This window comes from Salminus brasiliensis, chromosome 4 (genome assembly GCF_030463535.1).
Source record: "Salminus brasiliensis chromosome 4, fSalBra1.hap2, whole genome shotgun sequence".
Taxonomy (NCBI): Eukaryota; Metazoa; Chordata; class Actinopteri; order Characiformes; family Bryconidae; genus Salminus; species Salminus brasiliensis.
Genome location: NC_132881.1, coordinates 2,795,445 through 2,812,101, shown reverse-complemented (window position 1 = coordinate 2,812,101; position 16,657 = coordinate 2,795,445). Strand labels below are relative to the sequence as shown.

The 16,657-nt window shown below is 44.7% G+C and overlaps 1 protein-coding gene and 1 long non-coding RNA gene across 7 annotated transcripts in view; both read left to right on the top strand.

Annotated features, from left to right (window-relative positions):
- The window catches only part of syt16 (synaptotagmin XVI), a 32,631-nt gene extending 24,717 nt beyond the window's left edge, over nucleotides 1-7,914 (top strand). For 5 of the 6 annotated variants that reach the window (XM_072677341.1, XM_072677339.1, XM_072677340.1 and 2 more), the window contains 3 exons: nucleotides 239-697; nucleotides 1,342-1,525; nucleotides 1,608-7,914. In XM_072677341.1, coding sequence (XP_072533442.1) covers nucleotides 239-697; nucleotides 1,342-1,525; nucleotides 1,608-1,921 — 957 coding nt within the window. In that variant the 3' untranslated portion in view covers nucleotides 1,922-7,914. The remainder of the gene's footprint in view (nucleotides 1-238; nucleotides 698-1,341; nucleotides 1,526-1,607) is intronic. The other variant, XM_072677337.1, reaches the window with a different exon arrangement.
- A 1,368-nt stretch (nucleotides 7,915-9,282) lies between these two features.
- LOC140554394 (uncharacterized) lies at nucleotides 9,283-15,906 on the top strand. Its single transcript, XR_011979608.1, has 5 exons — nucleotides 9,283-9,304; nucleotides 9,415-9,747; nucleotides 11,876-11,971; nucleotides 13,629-13,744; nucleotides 14,017-15,906. It is a non-coding gene; the product is annotated as an uncharacterized lncRNA (long non-coding RNA).
- The last annotated feature ends 751 nt before the right edge of the window (nucleotides 15,907-16,657 follow it).

Here is a 16,657-nt window from a genome sequence, read left to right as displayed (position 1 = left end):
GAGTAAAAAGGATGAAGCTCCATCTTTGGGATGGGTTGAGGGTGATAGAACACCATAGGAGGGTAGAGGAACTTGCTAGGCTTGCAGGAGAATCTTCTGCCATTTGGAGAAACTTTGGAAGAGAAGGTGTCTGGATACTTTTGGAAAGCGTTTATCAGTGTTATACTGTATAGCTGCTTTGCATTAAATTGCCATGAATATTTATGAGTTGTCCTCTGTGTGTATGTTTGAAAATCAGCAGGAACGTGCAGGTAGCAGAAGTTCTCTGTCCCGCCCCGCCAGCGCCTCGCCCCGCCTCCCCATCTCCAAATGCGGCGACCTAATCATCGTCCTCGACTACCGGCCCGAGACCTTCAAACTCCTAGTAACAGTGGTAATGGCCCAGGGAATTCCCGACAAGGGGCGGAGCGGCATGGACTCGTGGCAGGTGCACGTGGCTCTGTTGCCAGGGAAACGGCAGCGCTACAAGACGGCGGTGCAAAAAGGCTCGGCGCCTCGGTTCGGGGAGACGTTCCGGTTCTCACGGCTGGAGCCGGCGGAGCTCGGGTCATCAGCTCTGCGCTTCCGTCTGTACGCTCTGGGCAAGATGAACAGAGAGAGAATGATGGGTGAGACCATCTACAGGCTCAGCAAACTCAGCACTGACGCAGGACAGATGGAGGCAACGCTGGTGCTAGAACCTCGCAGCAATCTGAAGGTATGAGGAGGCGTCCACTTTATCAGAAATACCTACGTCATTAGGAAAATTAACATGTTAAATTAACAAAATTGGCCAATTTATTAGAAATCTCTACTCAATGGCCACATTATTTGAAACCCCTACTTTGTACTTTTTGCCACCTTATTAGAACACCTGCCTTTTGCTTCTACTTACTGGCCACTTTATTGGAAAACCCTACTTGGTGCTTCCACTCTCTGGCCACTATTTTGGAACCCCCTGGCTTGTATGCCTACTCTCTGGCCACTTTATTAGAAACCCCTACATTGTGTTTTTACTTACTGGCCACTTTATTGGAAACCCCTACCTTGTGAGTAGAAGCACTGGCCACTTTTAATAGAAACCCCTGCCTTGTGCTTCCACTCACTGGCCACTTTATTAGAAACACATTGTGCTTCCACTCACTGGACACTTTATTGGAAACCTCTACCTTGTGAATCCACTATCTGGCCACTTTATTAGAAACACCAACCTTGTGAGTAGAAGCACTGGTCACTTTATTAGAACCCCCTCCCTTGTGCCTCCACTCACTGGCCACTTTATTAGAAACCCCTATCTTGTGCTTCCACTCTCTGGTCACTTTATTAGAAACCCCCTCTCTCTCTCTCTTTCTCTCTCTCTAGGCTATAGACTCTCAGGTGTCTCTGAGTGCTCAGAGTGACAGCGCTTCCTCCAGTCAGTCTCTGTCTCACGGTGGAGTTCCTGAGCTGCTGTTGGGTTTGGCCTACAACGCCACTACTGGCCGCCTGTCTGTGGAGGTTATTAAAGGAAGCCACTTTCGCAACCTAGCACTCAACCGGCCGCCAGGTAATTAGCACGGTTCACAGGTAGGCCTTGTATGTTCTCGTCAGCAGCATGCCCTGATTCTCTGTCCTCTCGCACCTCTCAGACACGTACGGCAAGCTGACCCTGCTGAACTCCATGGGTCAGGAGATCTCTCGCTGCAAGACGTCGGTGCGGCGCGGGCAGCCCAACCCCGTCTTCAAGGAGACCTTCGTCTTCCAGGTGGCGCTCTTCCAGCTCTCCGACGTCACCCTCATGGTGGCCGTCTACAACCGCCGCAACATGAAGCGCAAGGAGATGATCGGCTGGCTGGCACTGGGCCAGAACAGCAGCGGCGAGGAGGAGGCGCTGCACTGGCAGGACATGAAGGAGAGCGGCAACCAGCAGGTCTGCCGCTGGCACATGCTCCTGGAGGCTTAGCGGACAGAGGTCGGAGATGTGTGATGGATGGGTGAAAAGATGGTCGGACTGAATACGTAATCTGCAATTTCCAGATGTTCCTGATGGCCTATAAGGAACATCTGGACATGGGTGGTTTACTTAAAGCAGTTCCTGGTATCCCAGCTAAGACGGGTTTGGTGTCTGAAGCTATATCTGCTTTGTGCTGGAGGCTCAAGACTATGGATGCTAATGCTTTCCAGTCATACAGTTTGTTAGAGATTACTGAACAACCTGGCATGCAGTTAGCATCATGCTAATTGTTGGAGTGTTAGCTGTTCCATAAGGCTAATCTGTAAAATATTGGCAAAATCCTACACAGCACACAATGCTAATTGGTGGGGTATATGCTTCTATTACTTGTTAGCTAAGCTAGACTGGTAGCTAAATTGTCCAGATTGTCCAGACCAATGACTGTAGAAGACATGGATGCCCTGGTCCCATTCCCTTCCTTTCTGTAAAAATGAATCCAAAACTATCCGCTATGTTGTCCGCCAAATTTGCAGCCAGAGACGGAGCCAGAGGTGGAGCCAGCATCGCTTGCTCATTTGGTAGACCCGCCCCCTTCACCCAGACCAAGCCTTAGTGTCTCAGACCGCCTTCATTGAGCTTCCCCCTGGATTCCCAGTTTGTCCGGTAAGAGGACGCTCCAACAGTAAAAGTGCAGCTCTCCAGCTTCTCCATGTAATAAACAGAAGGAGCACCATACAGGCCCTGTAGATGGCTGGTCTCTTCTAACCAAGGCTGTCAATCACCCCATTCCAAGTGTAGCCCCGCCTTCTTACACTAGAGGGTTGAGGGTTAAAAAACGATTTCAGGGGGAAAACAACATATGGGCCGATATCAGCAGAAGGAAAAAAACTGCTGTAGGAAAATGAGATGGGAAAATGGGCGGGGGTTCATAACTGAAACATATGGGGGAGGGTGGAGCTACACATCATACAGCAACCAGAAGCGCTAGTGGTTTCACTTTTGAGAGAGGTTCTGCTGTCCATGTTTTCTACAGTCCAGTCACTGGTCTAGACCAGTCCTACAGCAACTCCACCAATCCTTCCTTCTCTAGCCTTCAAGGTTTACCTTTCCCAGCTGTTGTCATTCAGGTCTCCCAGTGACGAGTCCATCCCTACCTGTTAGCTCCATTAGCCTCGTAGCTCCAGCGTAAAATCAAAGAAACAAACTTCAGAAACAAACCTCGTCAACACCTGTCGGGACGGATTTGCCGGATGTTTTCAAGGCTCTGGCGATCATTTTAAGGACTGACCTCACAGTTCTGGGCTCAAAAGAAGGTTGGCTGGATGCTGAAGTGCCACGAGTGGTGCAGTGTAGTGACGGCACAGCAGCTCTCTGAAGGTTTGGTTCCTTGCCCAAGCATCAACGTCATTGCTGTACCAAGAAGTATATTGTATTGCAGTTAAAAATATTCCGCCAGAGGGGGTTCCCCGAACACCAGGGATATGCAGTGCTGCTTTAGGCTGATAAACTGTTCTAAATCATTGATGATAACCACCATGTTGCAAGCAGTAACATTTTTCCAAACTCCAGTTTCATGCACTGCTGCTTTAACTAGCCTATTTTCACCACCCTGCTTTATATTAGGCTGCTAAACCTGTTTGTAAACCATTGCTTACGACTACCAAGTCTCTTACAGTGAGCTCCAAGCCTCCAAACTTGAATATTGCTGCTTTAACCCGTCTATTTTTACCATCCTGTTCATTTTAGCCGGTAGAACTGTTAGTGCTGTCTACTAACAGTCACTTGTAATGGCATATGTTCACCAGAGGGGGCTCCAAATCCCCAAACATATGCAGGGCTGCTTTACTTAAGCTATTTTCTTTTTGTTGACATTCTGCTTTATTGTCGCTTGCAATGACACATTTCCACCCAAGGTGGCTCCAAACCACAAATCTACATAGTGCTCCTTTAATATCGGGCCGACATACTGTTGATAACAACCACTGTCGAAAATGATCTCTCGAAAAAGATGGTTTTCGGTGGACGAATGTGCTATCAGTGACATCACATCGCACCCGTAGCTTCTCGGCAGCCCGGTGCCCTTGCACTGTAGGACTGCTCGAGGATATGACTTCCAGTGTAAATCAAGACTCTGCTGTAGCTTTCTTCTCCGTTCTGGATTGTAGAAATGCGTAAAAGAAAGCAGGCTGAGCTGAAGGAGCGTGGGTGTGGTGGTCAGGCTCATCCTTAAGGCCTCGGTGTACTTCTTGTGGACATAACCGGACATAACTGTTCACACGGCAGGTAAACAGACTCAGACTCAGCATTGGTGCTGAAGAGGCATGCAGTAAAGTCCTCTTCCAGTAGTCACGGAAATGACCATCAAAAGTCATAGCGCCACCTGCAGTACTGGAGGACTCTTAAGGCTCATTTGTACTCCCTTTACGCAGGGGCGCTGCCAGGGATTTTACAGTGTGCCCCACAACTCTTAACAATTCTGCCCAAATACTCAATTAATACATTTTTCAGGGCCTGTTTCGGTCATTTTTCCCCCCGTGCAGCGCACCGGCCTTTATGTTGTCATGGATGTTAAGCAGTACATCCACTAGAGGGCTGTGAGAAGGCCGTGATAATGAAATTCCTAGGTGACCTATGTCGCACAGCCTCTCTTCAGAAAATCCCCACCCCACGATTTTGAATGATAGTGCTCCGAAGGGTCTGTATCCATATCCGTATTTAGCGCTGAGCATAAATGAGCCTCTACGTGACCCTTTCGGGACCGTTGGGAGTACGCTAGCTTGTATTGAAATGCTACAGAGGTTTACAGAGAGCTACTATGGTGAGGAACCTCTGCTTTGGCCATGCTGCCACTTCCTTTCCTTTGCTTTTGGAGCGTTCTCTTGCGTAAGGGTTTCTCAGTTTTGTGGGACGTCGTCTTCTCAAAGGCTCTTCTCAAATAACAAAGACTCTGGAAAACACATGCATGATAAATCTGCATGCAAAAGCAGATGAGAAGCCACGATATGATGATGATGATGATGATGATGAATAAGAGATATGTATAAGCTCATGAATGCTACTGTTTACCAGACGCATCCCAATGGCAGTTTAGTTCCAGCCTTAATCAGCCACACCTGCTCCAACCCGCCAGTGCTTTTCACAAGCTGAACTTGGCAGGACGGGATCTCCAGCAGGAGGGAGGGACACCACTGTTGTAAAACAATAGACGCGTATAGGAAGGGACTTATTGTGATTGCTTTTACAGCTCCAGCTGTCCTTCACTTAGAGCAGCTTTTATTGCGTCCTCTTATCTCGTCTCCAGGACGTGACATCACACCGTAGAGCCGGCTCACCCGTTTAATGTTGGAGTGCTCTCCGCTGCACCCGACCAATCACTCATTGTTGCTGGGCCAGCGGTGGCCGCCGCCTGGTGATTGCATGAATGAATGGAGGCCTAATTGCCGATCTGTGATTAGCTCTGACTCTTTCACCCCAGGCTTAGAAGCTCTTCTGAACCCATGTCTTGTTGCCGTGGAGCTTGGTAAGGAGACCGGCACTGCGGTGGGGGGAAAATTGGTTTGACTTGACCACTCTTTAGAGTTCAAATCTGAGTTCATACGGCCATTCACGTGCACTTTCATCTGTGGTTAAGCTGCTTTGGTCTTGGTCTTGAAGAAAATTGCACATTTTCAACGCCTCGTAGACGAAATGTTGTAGCTTTAACTCTGTTTGTAATCTGTGATCTGTCACAGTCAGATGATACTTTTTTATTTGAAGGCCACATACAGTGCTGTGAAAAAGTATTTTCTTCTATTTTACACATTTAAGTAATATAATTTTAGTACCGCTATACTATACTATAGCCATCGCCTCTTTCCGAACATCACCAGGCTATCAGCACGCTCGGAGGACCACCAAGGGTACATAGCAGCCTAGCAGATGCCAATCTAAAGTGATGTGAGTAGAGAGAGAAAGCCATCTACCCACCTGGAGAGAATAAGGCCAATTGTGCTCTCTCGGGCTCTGGCTGCCGATGTCAGGCCATTTAACCTGAGCAAACCTTGAGGCATATATTTCAGAAATGCTTCTATTTTTACATATTAAACATGGTGATTGGAGTGTGACGCCATGTGGCTGCTTTGCTTCTGACTCTAAAGGCTCATCTATACTCCCCTTACGCAGGGGTGCTGCCAGGTATGTGATATTACAGTGGGCCCCATAACTTTTAACAATTCTGCCCATAGATTTAATTAATAGATTAAGTCTATGGCCTCTTTCAGTCATTTCTCCCCCCGTATAGCGCATCTGCCTTTAAATATGAAAATGAATACATCTGTTTGGAACGTTGTAACCGTTGCTGCACTCTCACTTCAGTGCGTGCTTTACGTTGTCATGGATGCTTAGCAGTACATCCACTAGAGGACAGTTTAGAGTCAAACGCTTTTGATGACAGCAAAGATGGCGACAGTGTAGAAGGTCTTGCACAGCTTGCAAGACTTGGAACTTGGCTCTTGTCATGATTGATAGAACCATGAGTTCTTCAGAAAATCCTGAAGGAGAATGTGTACCTGTCAGTTTGTGATCTAAAGCTCAAGCGCTGAAGTTGGGTTCTGCAGCAGGACGATGATCCGAAACGCACAAGCAAGTCTGCCTGGTTTGCGGTCACCATTCATTCCTGATACCCAAATTCCTATTGAGATGCTGTGGCAAGACCTGAAACGGGCAGTTCCTGCTGGAAAACTGTCCAGTATTGCCAAATTAAAACATAATCTTGGAAGAAGATTGGGCTACAGTTCCTTCACAGCGATGTAAAAGACGCATCGTGAGGTTTTGCAAATGTCTAATTGCAGATGTTACTGCCAAGGGTGGCACAAGCAGTGCTTTCATTGCTCCACCTTGCTGGTGTCAGTTAGAGACTGTAGATCAGGTCATTTTTTACATGGGCGATAATAAGGTTAATTAAGGGAAGTTAGGAAGGGAGCAAATACTCTTCCACAGCACCGTATATAAGGACGTCAAATCAGTGTTGTCCTGTAACTCTATTCCATGTGTCTGTACATGAGGTTAACACGAACTGAGGCTTCGCTGTTTTTCACAAATCATAAGTGTATCCGGGAAAATGGCTTCCTATTCCTTGTTCTTATAACATTGTACACCACTATGTCATGTTCTTATGCACGCCCGGCGCTTTCTACATATTGTACCGTGTATATATCAACTCACATACTCACAAAAGGTGTCCACATGTCTGAAAAAAATCTAGATGTGTACAGCATGTTAGGATTGCACATGCATATGAAGTGCCTGTTCAGTATTCTAGAGCATATACGTATGAATCGGACTGTGTTTATAACATACACCGATCAGCCATAACGTTAAAATCACTGCCAGGTGCTTCCAATGGCGCTTGACCAGGGCTGGATATATTAGGCAGCAGGTGAACAGTCAGTTCTGGAAGGTGATGTTGGAGGTGTTGAAGCAGGACAAATAATGGGCAAGCTTAAGCTAAAGAATCTGAGCCAAAAGAACCAGAGTGTGATGTTCTAGACAAGTCAGGCTGGGTCAGAACATCTCCAAAACATCAGGCAGGTCTTGTGGGGTGTTCCCGGTATGCAGTGGTCAGTATCTACCAAAGGTACTCCAATGAAGGACGTTTTCTTGGATCTTGGCACTTGTGGGCTGATGGGTTGATGCTAATGGAGGCCTCACCTCCAAGCTTATAGGACCTAAAGGATCTGCTGCTAATGCTGGTTAGTCTTCACGCCAGATACCCCAGCACACCTTCATAGGACTGGTGGAGTCCAAGTCTCAAAGATCAGAGCTGTTGAAATATGAGGGATGTGGTTTTCCTGTTATGGCTGGTCAGTGTAGGTCAGCATGAAATGTATGGAATTGTCCAGAACTGCATGGATCTCAGCATTTTACAGTTGACTCTACACTCAACACTGCCTGTACTGCAGACTGCATGGGGTTATGTGCTGTTCCAGTGGTTTTGTAGATTAAAAAATATCTATTTTTGTCAATCAAGTGTGCTCATGGTCATTTTTCGCTTCTTTATCTTCAGCTTAGAGCATGAACTGGAGCGTTGAGGCCCAGGAGCAAAGGTTTCAGAGTGCCAGTTTATTGGAAACGCCTCTTTATTTGCTCCACCTTGCTGGTGTTCAGTTAAGGACTGTAGATCATCTGTTGGTGCACAGTTTTCAACCTCAGAGCCAGTCTTGATGGACCTGTTCTCAACCTACCGATGTGTGCAAACCCCCCAGCAGCACTGCTGCACCCTGATACACACCTAGCGTAGTCCGGGGAAATGCTAGATTTGTCTATATCTGCAGTTTTGAGATTATAAACAGTCTCGAAAAGGTTTACGGGATCTTATGGGCGACCTATCCCAGATGTAGTTGACCACCTAAGACATGTCTGCTGTCCAGATTTTGCTTCCTCAGTGTAGCGCTGGAGCTTATGCTGCTAACAAACACTAGAAGTCACTCAAATCCTTTGCGTAAATACACACACACACACACACACACACACACACACACAAACTTCAACCATCCCATTCAAACCACATCCAGATCTTCATTTAGGTGGTGCAGACTGGTTAGTGTGGTTTAGGGGTCAGCATGAGTGCTCTGAGCTATGGACACTAGCAAAACCAGCTAGCTGTATTAGCCTCGTAACTCCAGTGCACAGCTAACGAAGAAGCCAAATGTAGACGCTCAGCATGTCTTGGTTGATCGACTACATCTGGGATGAGTGTGAAATTGTGCTGTTCACCGACCCCTTCCTTGAAATAGACCCCCTGCGGGCAGTTTGTGTCAGTAGTGGTCCAGTGAAACAATACGAATGGTCACAATAAAGTAGAGTGTGTGAATCTGTTTGTGTATTTAGGGATTTGTGGGGACCTATTCGGGAACTGCACAGATGTAGGCCGGATTCAGTGGTTAGGGATGTAAACAGAGGCATTTGGAGTGGGGTTGGGTGCGAAATGGTTCACTGTGCGGTGCAAATATACACAGATAATTGATTAGTAATTTTAATAAATCATAATTAATCATTACCCAAACCCATCAGCGAACCTAGACGCGTCCAATGAGTTTTATATGGAGTGATGGTGGTGAAAAGCAGGCAGATCTGAAGAAGGTGTGTGTTTTTGGAGACTGTTTTGCCTTAGAACGCCTGTGTGTATCCCTCCACCATGAATGGGATTATTATAAATACATTTTACACCAAAATCTCCTCAAAACTGAAGATGATTTATGGCTCTTATAAATGAATTCATAACTATTTGGTGTAACATTTGATGTGAGTTTCAGAGGTATGGTTCCATTCAGCACCACTGGGAACTATTCAGAGCAGCCAGGGCGATTTTGTTTACCTCCTACAGAAGGACATGGGAAGACCCCACAAATACAGGTATACACTCTTATATGTGTGTGTGTGTGTGTGGGTGGATGTGCGCGTGAGTAGGTGAGAGAGAAAAGGAGAGATTGTGAGTGTGTGTGTGTGTGTGTGTGTGTTTTAAGAACGACGCGAGAAGAATGGAGCCTGGCGCAGCGTCACCGTTACCTAGCGAGTCGCCTAGCAACAGGCAACATCTGTTTCGCCGGGGGCCAATCAGGAGGCGGCGAGGCGCGTGTTATTGCTCGCCGTTGCGAAGGTGATATTTTAAGAGCTCAGTATTCTTCAGGGATCCAGAGCGACCGAACCAGCGGCAGGAACCAGCAGCTCCGCCGTGCTGTGCCGTGCCGTGCCGTGCCGTGCCTCCGAGGCTGCTTTCGGGACCTGCGGAAATTATGAAACGCTGAGCCGGCCGCCCCGCAGGCGAGCAGCGTGACGGGACTACTGATTTGGACAAGGTAGACTTCACAGAAGCCCCGTGGCGGGTTCACAGCCTCGCGCGCGCTCGTGTGTCTGCCGGCGGCGTTTGAAGTCGGGTTTGAATTTGAAATTTGAAAGTGAGCGCGCGCTGAGGTTCGAAAACCGTTAAAAGCAACGAAGGGCAAAATTCCGTTGGACGCTTCGCCGCTGAAGCTCCGCTGCTGAAGCTCCGCTGCTGAAGCTCCGCGTTTAGCGCCGGGCTGCAGTGTTTACACCCCTTTACCACAGCAGCAGACTGTTTACAGAGGCCTGCTTTGAGGGGTAAGAGGTGAGCTGTTATATAGCCTACACCTCTTTAATAACAGGCCAAGATCGACGGTTCAGGATCATTAGTTAATTAGTTAGTTAGTTAGTTTAGTTAACTGTCTGTCTGTCTGTCTATCTATATGTCTGTCTATCTATCTGTCTATCTGTCTGTCTATCTATTTATCTATCTGTCTGTCTATCTATCTGTCTATCTGTCTGTCTATCTATTTATCTATCTGTCTGTCTATCTATCTGTCTGTCTATCTATCTGTCTATCTGTCTGTCTATCTATCTGTCTATCTGTCTGTCTATCTATTTATCTATCTGTCTGTCTATCTATCTGTCTATCTGTCTGTCTATCTATTTATCTATCTGTCTGTCTATCTATCCCTAGGTCTGTCTGTCTATCTATCTGTCTGTCTTTCTATCTGTCTGTCTCTCTATCTGTCTGTCTATCTGTCTGTCTATCTATCTGTCTTTCTATCTATGCCTAGGTCTGTCTATCTATCTGTCTGTCTATCTATCTGTCTGTCTTTCTATCTGTCTGTCTGTCTATCTGTCTGTATGTTTATCTATCTGTCTGTCTATCTATCTGTCTGTCTATCTATCTGTCTGTCTATCTATCTGTCTTTCTATCTATGCCTAGGTCTGTCTATCTATCTGTCTGTCTATCTGTCTGTCTGTCTATCTGTCTGTCTATCTGTCTGTCTGTCTATATATTTATCTATCTGTCTATCTATCCCTAGGTCTGTCTATCTATCTGTCTGTCTATCTATCTGTCTATCTGTCTGTCTATCTATCTGTCTGTCTATCTGTCTATATATCTGTCTGTCTATCTATCTGTCTGTCTGTCTATCTGTCTATCTATCTATGCCTAGGTCTGTCTGTCTATCTATCTATCTGTCTGTCTATCTGTCTGTCTGTCTATCTATCTATCAAACTTTCTGTCTATCGATCTATCTATCTGTTTGTCTATCTAGCTATTGGTCTATCTATCCCTAGGTCTGTCTGTCTGTCTGTTTATCTAGCTGTATGTATATCTGTCTATCTAGCTATCTGTCTGTCTGTCTTCCTGTATATCTGTCTGTCTATCTAGCTATCTGTCTGTCTGTCTTCCTGTACATCTGTCTGTCTGTCTAGCTATCGGTCTGTCTATCCCTAGGTCTGTCTATCTGTCTATGTACTTACCTAGGCTAGCTACCTAGACATGCCAACCTAAAGCCAAGTGTAGCTGTCATATCTGCTTTGTGATAATCTTAAATAATTAGCCATTAAATAATATTTAAATAATGCAAATAAGTTACATTAAATAATAATAATTAATATAAATAGAAATCATAATTAATGTAAATGAGAAAATAACACCAGATACATGTTAGGTGCTCCTCTGGTGGATGTTTTGTGCATTGCATGCACCAGATCAATACATTGCAATTTCTAGCTAAGTTTGAGATGACTTGAGTAAAACATTTACAGTTTTGAACAATTTTATGTCCTGTTTTAGTTTATTTATCAAATATGATACAAAGATTATGTAAAAGTCATGTATTAGAGGTGTTATTTCATTTTTTTTTAAATAACTGATGGTCAGAGGGTCAGAAACACTCCGATTTCTAAGAATTAGACTTTTCTGGTCAGTATTCGGTGGTTTAGGCTTTAAAAGGATGACATGGCTTTGTTATTGCACCACTTCGTAACAGGAACTGTAGGCACTACTGGTCATTAGCATCATTATGCATATAATTAAGTAATAAACGGTTAGAAAATGTGGTATTTTAAAGGCATGTAAGGCCATGGACATCTCATGGAAATCTCAGGATCGTTTGCCAAAACCTTGCATGTATCATCTCTCTCTTACAGTGGAGGACATGTGTGTTAGAGAGAGGAGCAATGCTCAGGTGAAGAGAGCAGTCATTGGAAAGGTGTGTGTGCTCGCTTATGTGCTGCAGCCCTCAGGTAAATAACACACACACACACACACACACACACACACAGAAAAGATCTCCTTAGTTGTTGCATAACACGCAGATCGTAGGTTAATCCCCTAGATTGTTATCCTTTCTGCAGGACTGAGCAGATTCACCACATTCAGAAGTTTATATATTAATATATAACTATTTTTATATAATAATATAACATTTTTATGAAATGGCTTATTTTGTATTTATGTAGTTATTAAATTCGGACTATAATTGGACTATACTGATAATGAATAATTAATATTTTTCTCAATAATTACCAACTCTAAACATTTAGTCCCCTGTGAAAAAGGTGCTGACCATTAAGTGTTTAGTTCTTCAGTAAAACACTGATATTAGAATAAACACTAATAATAACACTCCTACAGAAAGTGGTGGAGGTTCTCCATCACTGTGTTCATCATTAGGACATCTCCAAAGTTCTCCTCTCTCATGGAGTCTAGTGTTATTTAGAGTTCTCCTCAGATCAACACCTGGTTTGGTGGTAAATCAGGGCTTAATGATGGTAAATCAGGTGAGCTGCTGCTGCTGCTGATGCTGCTGCTGATGGAGTTGATTGAACACATCCTCCACGCTGTGCTGGCTGGACTGGGGGGCGTCCAGGAGAACCCTGGAGGAACCGAGCTCTGTTCTTCAGACTAGCTCACAGACAAGATCTCACTACTTTCTTTCTTCAGAATGAGAAGCTCTTGTTTCTCCATTTTACTGGATTTATGTTCACCTGCTTTATCTGTTCTGATCAGATCTGGAGCTTCTGCAGTAAAACTCTCTCACTGCTGAGAGGAATAGTTGGAAATAATGTGCTTAGGTGCCTCAAACCTCTTTCCTACTCCCTTGCTTTCTACTGAAGATTTAGAACCTGTGATGTTGCCTACTACTAACACCACTAACATTAAAACTGCAACTAGATTGTTTCCATATATACAATAGCCATATTTCCATTGACTTGTGCATGACTTTCCATCATACTCATTTTCCACAAAAGTGTGTTATTGCAAGTCTTAGCATATGTGTTTGACGTGTTTCCATCTCTGTTCTCGTAAGTGGTTAATTCTGCCTTGTGGTTTTCCCTGACGTCTCCCTAATCTACTGATCGAGGCCTTCTATTCATTTGATTTGATGTTTTTCCGTCAGAGCCATTAGACGAGAGATGCCGTCTCTCTGAGCTGTTTAAGAACTTTTCACTGAGAGCGACTGCAGCCTTTTCTGGACCTGTCTCTCTGTTAGATCTGAATAGATCTGGCAATATTCTTTTTTTAACCTCCTCGTTCCAATTCCCTGTCTCCACTGTGCTGGCTGGGTTAGTCTTTAACTTTTTCCATTGATAAATTAAAACTAGAATGATTGCAATGAGGCAAATATGTGCAAATATGCAAATATAATGACAACTAAGCATCTAAGTGCAGCATGTTGGGTGGGCAGGGAGAGGGGACAGGAGCTAAATGATGGGCTTGTTTTCTGAAGACACTTTTAGGGGTTGTGATTGTTTGTGTTTATTCTTGTCCTGAGCCAAACCAGCCTTAAACTCATTTCATCTAAAGGAGTTTAATCCCCAGGAAGCTGGGGACGTCTTCTGAAATCAGTCGCTTTGAACGTGTATGTTAGACTCGTCAAACTAAAACCCTTTCCTTTAGGGTCTTCCCGCTGAGTGCGCCCTAATCAGTCAACAACGTCGAAAGTCGCCTACTTTAAGAGGAAGTATGCGGAAGAGGAGGATGTCCAGGGAGGCCTACATGGATATTTACAAAAAGTAAGAGCTCACGTCTCCCTCATTTGTTGATCCTGCAAACCCAGTACTTCTAAGTACTTCCACTTAGCCCTTCAAAAGTTTGTTGTCTGCAGGCTTTGCAGCAGCCGAGATAATTAGTCCAGTTTTATACATATCAGTGTCACACACACAGCTCCATTAGCTTGTAGCTCCAGAGCAAAACTAAAGAAACAAACTTGCTGGTCACCTGCAGAGAAATTTCTCAATATTTAATAAACCTTTTGTGTCTCTCTTTTGTGTCCCTCTCTCGGCAGCACCTGATCTTGCGTGAGGAGCGCAGCTGCATCCTGCGTCTCTCGCTGCAGAAACTGCGTTTCCTGGACGACCCCGAGGCCTACCTGCGCCGCTCCGTCCTCATCAACAACCTGCTGCGCAAGATCCACCTGGACGAGGGCCAGCGCGAGCGAGACAGGCAGAGGAATGAAGAGGTGGAGGAGAAGGGCCTGGCCTCGCAGAGATTGTTCTACACAGGCCGCAAAAAACTGAAGGTGGTGGTGGCTGAATGCTGCTCGCAACCTTTCGGCCTCCAGGACCTCCAGCCTTACAGGCTGCTGCAGTACACCACCTCCCCGGCCTTGTGCCCCTGCGGCCTGGCAGGCTGCCCCGCGTTGCCTCCTCCTGACCACGGACCTCCAATACTGCTCTACCAGCTCAGCGACAACTGATGATGTCCCAGTCCGTCAAAGCCGGAGATGAGTGTTTTAGCGTGGGTTGAACGACATCGCGTTCTTAGACGTTAATCTTGTGCTTAAACGGACTGGGAGAGCATCAGTTGTCGTTGAGCTGGTAGAGCAGTATCGAAGCTCTTTGATTCAGGGGGCAGTTTGTTTACAGCTGCCAAACAGTGGCAGAAGCCTCAATGTTGGAGAGAAGAAGGTTGGTTCTGGTTGGGCGTCTCTGTGCACTTCTGTAGCTTTAGAAAACGAGCTCAGAAACCGCAAGCCTCGCTGAGCTGAGGTTAGAACTGCACTAACTGTTGGTGAATCAGGGTCTGCTTTCTTTTCTTATAGGAAAAAAAAGCCTAACTGCCTCTCTGAATTTTAAACACAAGACCTTTAGGACTTTTATTTTGCTTTTCTTTCTTTTTTTTTAAGCTTAAACGATCTATAACCTATCTGAGCATTTTTCAGGGAAAGAAAGACAAAAAAATAAGCCATGCACTTTGTGTCTATGTAAATAAACAAACAAACAAACAAACATAAAAACTGTCAAGTGTTGCTTCACTAAATGGAAAAGTGGCAGTGGTTTCGCTTTGCGAGTCACAGATTCCAAACAAAGATATTATATATGGAAATCTGCGCTGGCATATCATATGAGGGCTGTATAAAATATGCTTATGTGAGGAAAAACCTGGACGGTACTTATTGTATTGGTTTACAGGTTTCCAGACTAGACTAGATGGAACTTTATCGCCCTCTAGTGTGGATTTTCAGTAAGAGCAGGGCCCACTTCATGGCTTTTTTGATTGTTGTCTATTCTGGTTCTGTTTTGCAGGCGAGTTTTAATCCTGGCAGTGGAATATATTTTGTCAATTGTTGCAACAGTTTTTTTTATTACTGAAAGCTGAAATTCTGTTTGGAAAAACAGAAAAACTGGGATTGTTTAGGTTGTCTGGAATTCTGAACTCACAGTCATTTCTAATCCAGCTTATCACACTTACTGACTAACAGATAGCGACTTTTTGTTCCCTTCGTTGTCAGTTAGCGGCACCACAAACGTAGACCAACTGCAAAAATACAAGGATGTGTGACGCTCGCATACTTTGCAGCAAATGTCAGCTAGATTCTCACGCAAAACAAGCAAAGCAATGGTACAAACATAGCCTGTATTTTAATATGCCATGCAATGTCAACTATTACCTTTAAACATGCTCTTTTTTCCGTTTGTTTGTATCCGTGTACGTTTGAATGGTGATGTTGGTCTTGTCTCTGTTTCAATATCCGAATGTAAAACTGACGACTGAATTTGAAATCTTGAGATTTACACGAACATATGGTTTATTTTCAACGTCTTTATTTTTGTTAAGAAAATAGCCTGTTCTACACAGACGTTCACCATATTTTGCCAAAAAGACTTACGAGTAGCAGCAGAGATCTGTCTATTTTTCAGGTATCGCAATCAAATAAAAGTACGAGTTAATGTTTCGCTTCATTGCGTCTCAGTCTTTTTATTTCTCTGTTATAGGCCCTTTTGGATGAATTATTTTAATATAGGTTTTGATAATATTTTAGTTTTTGCTCTCTAAAGCATTTGCACGACAAACGTAGTCTGTGACCTCAATAAATGATCTTGTGGAATCAATTCACTATTAAGTGGCCTTGGCTATCAGATCTCATGGTCTCAGTATATTATCATGTGCCCACCATATACACTATATGTGTCCAAATGTAGTATTGCCAATATAATAGGACTCTCTGGAGTAGATAAACATGTAGATTAGATGGAGTAGGTAATGCCAGCCAGGCGTAGGCTATAGAGGGGTATAAACCCCCCCAGCATTGGGCTGTACTCTCTGGAATGATGGTGGTTGATGCTCCGTCCAGTACTTTTGGGATGAATGGGGGATAGATGAGGTAGGATGGTGATCGTCCAACATTCTGACCTCACTAACACTCTGAATGCAAACAAATCCTCACAGCAGTGCTCCATCCTCCAAATCTAGAGACGCTCTTATTTTAACACCCTTTATTTCAGAAGAAGCACTGAATTAGCATGTGTCCCAATACTTTTGTCCATATACATTACACTGTGTTCTCAATGTTTTATTTTGTGGCCACAAGATGATATTTTTTTTATAGCCCCAATATATATTGTGGCCTCCACATATTATCTCATGGCCTCCACATATTATCTTGTGGCCACCCCTTAATAAACCGACCACCATATCATCGTGTA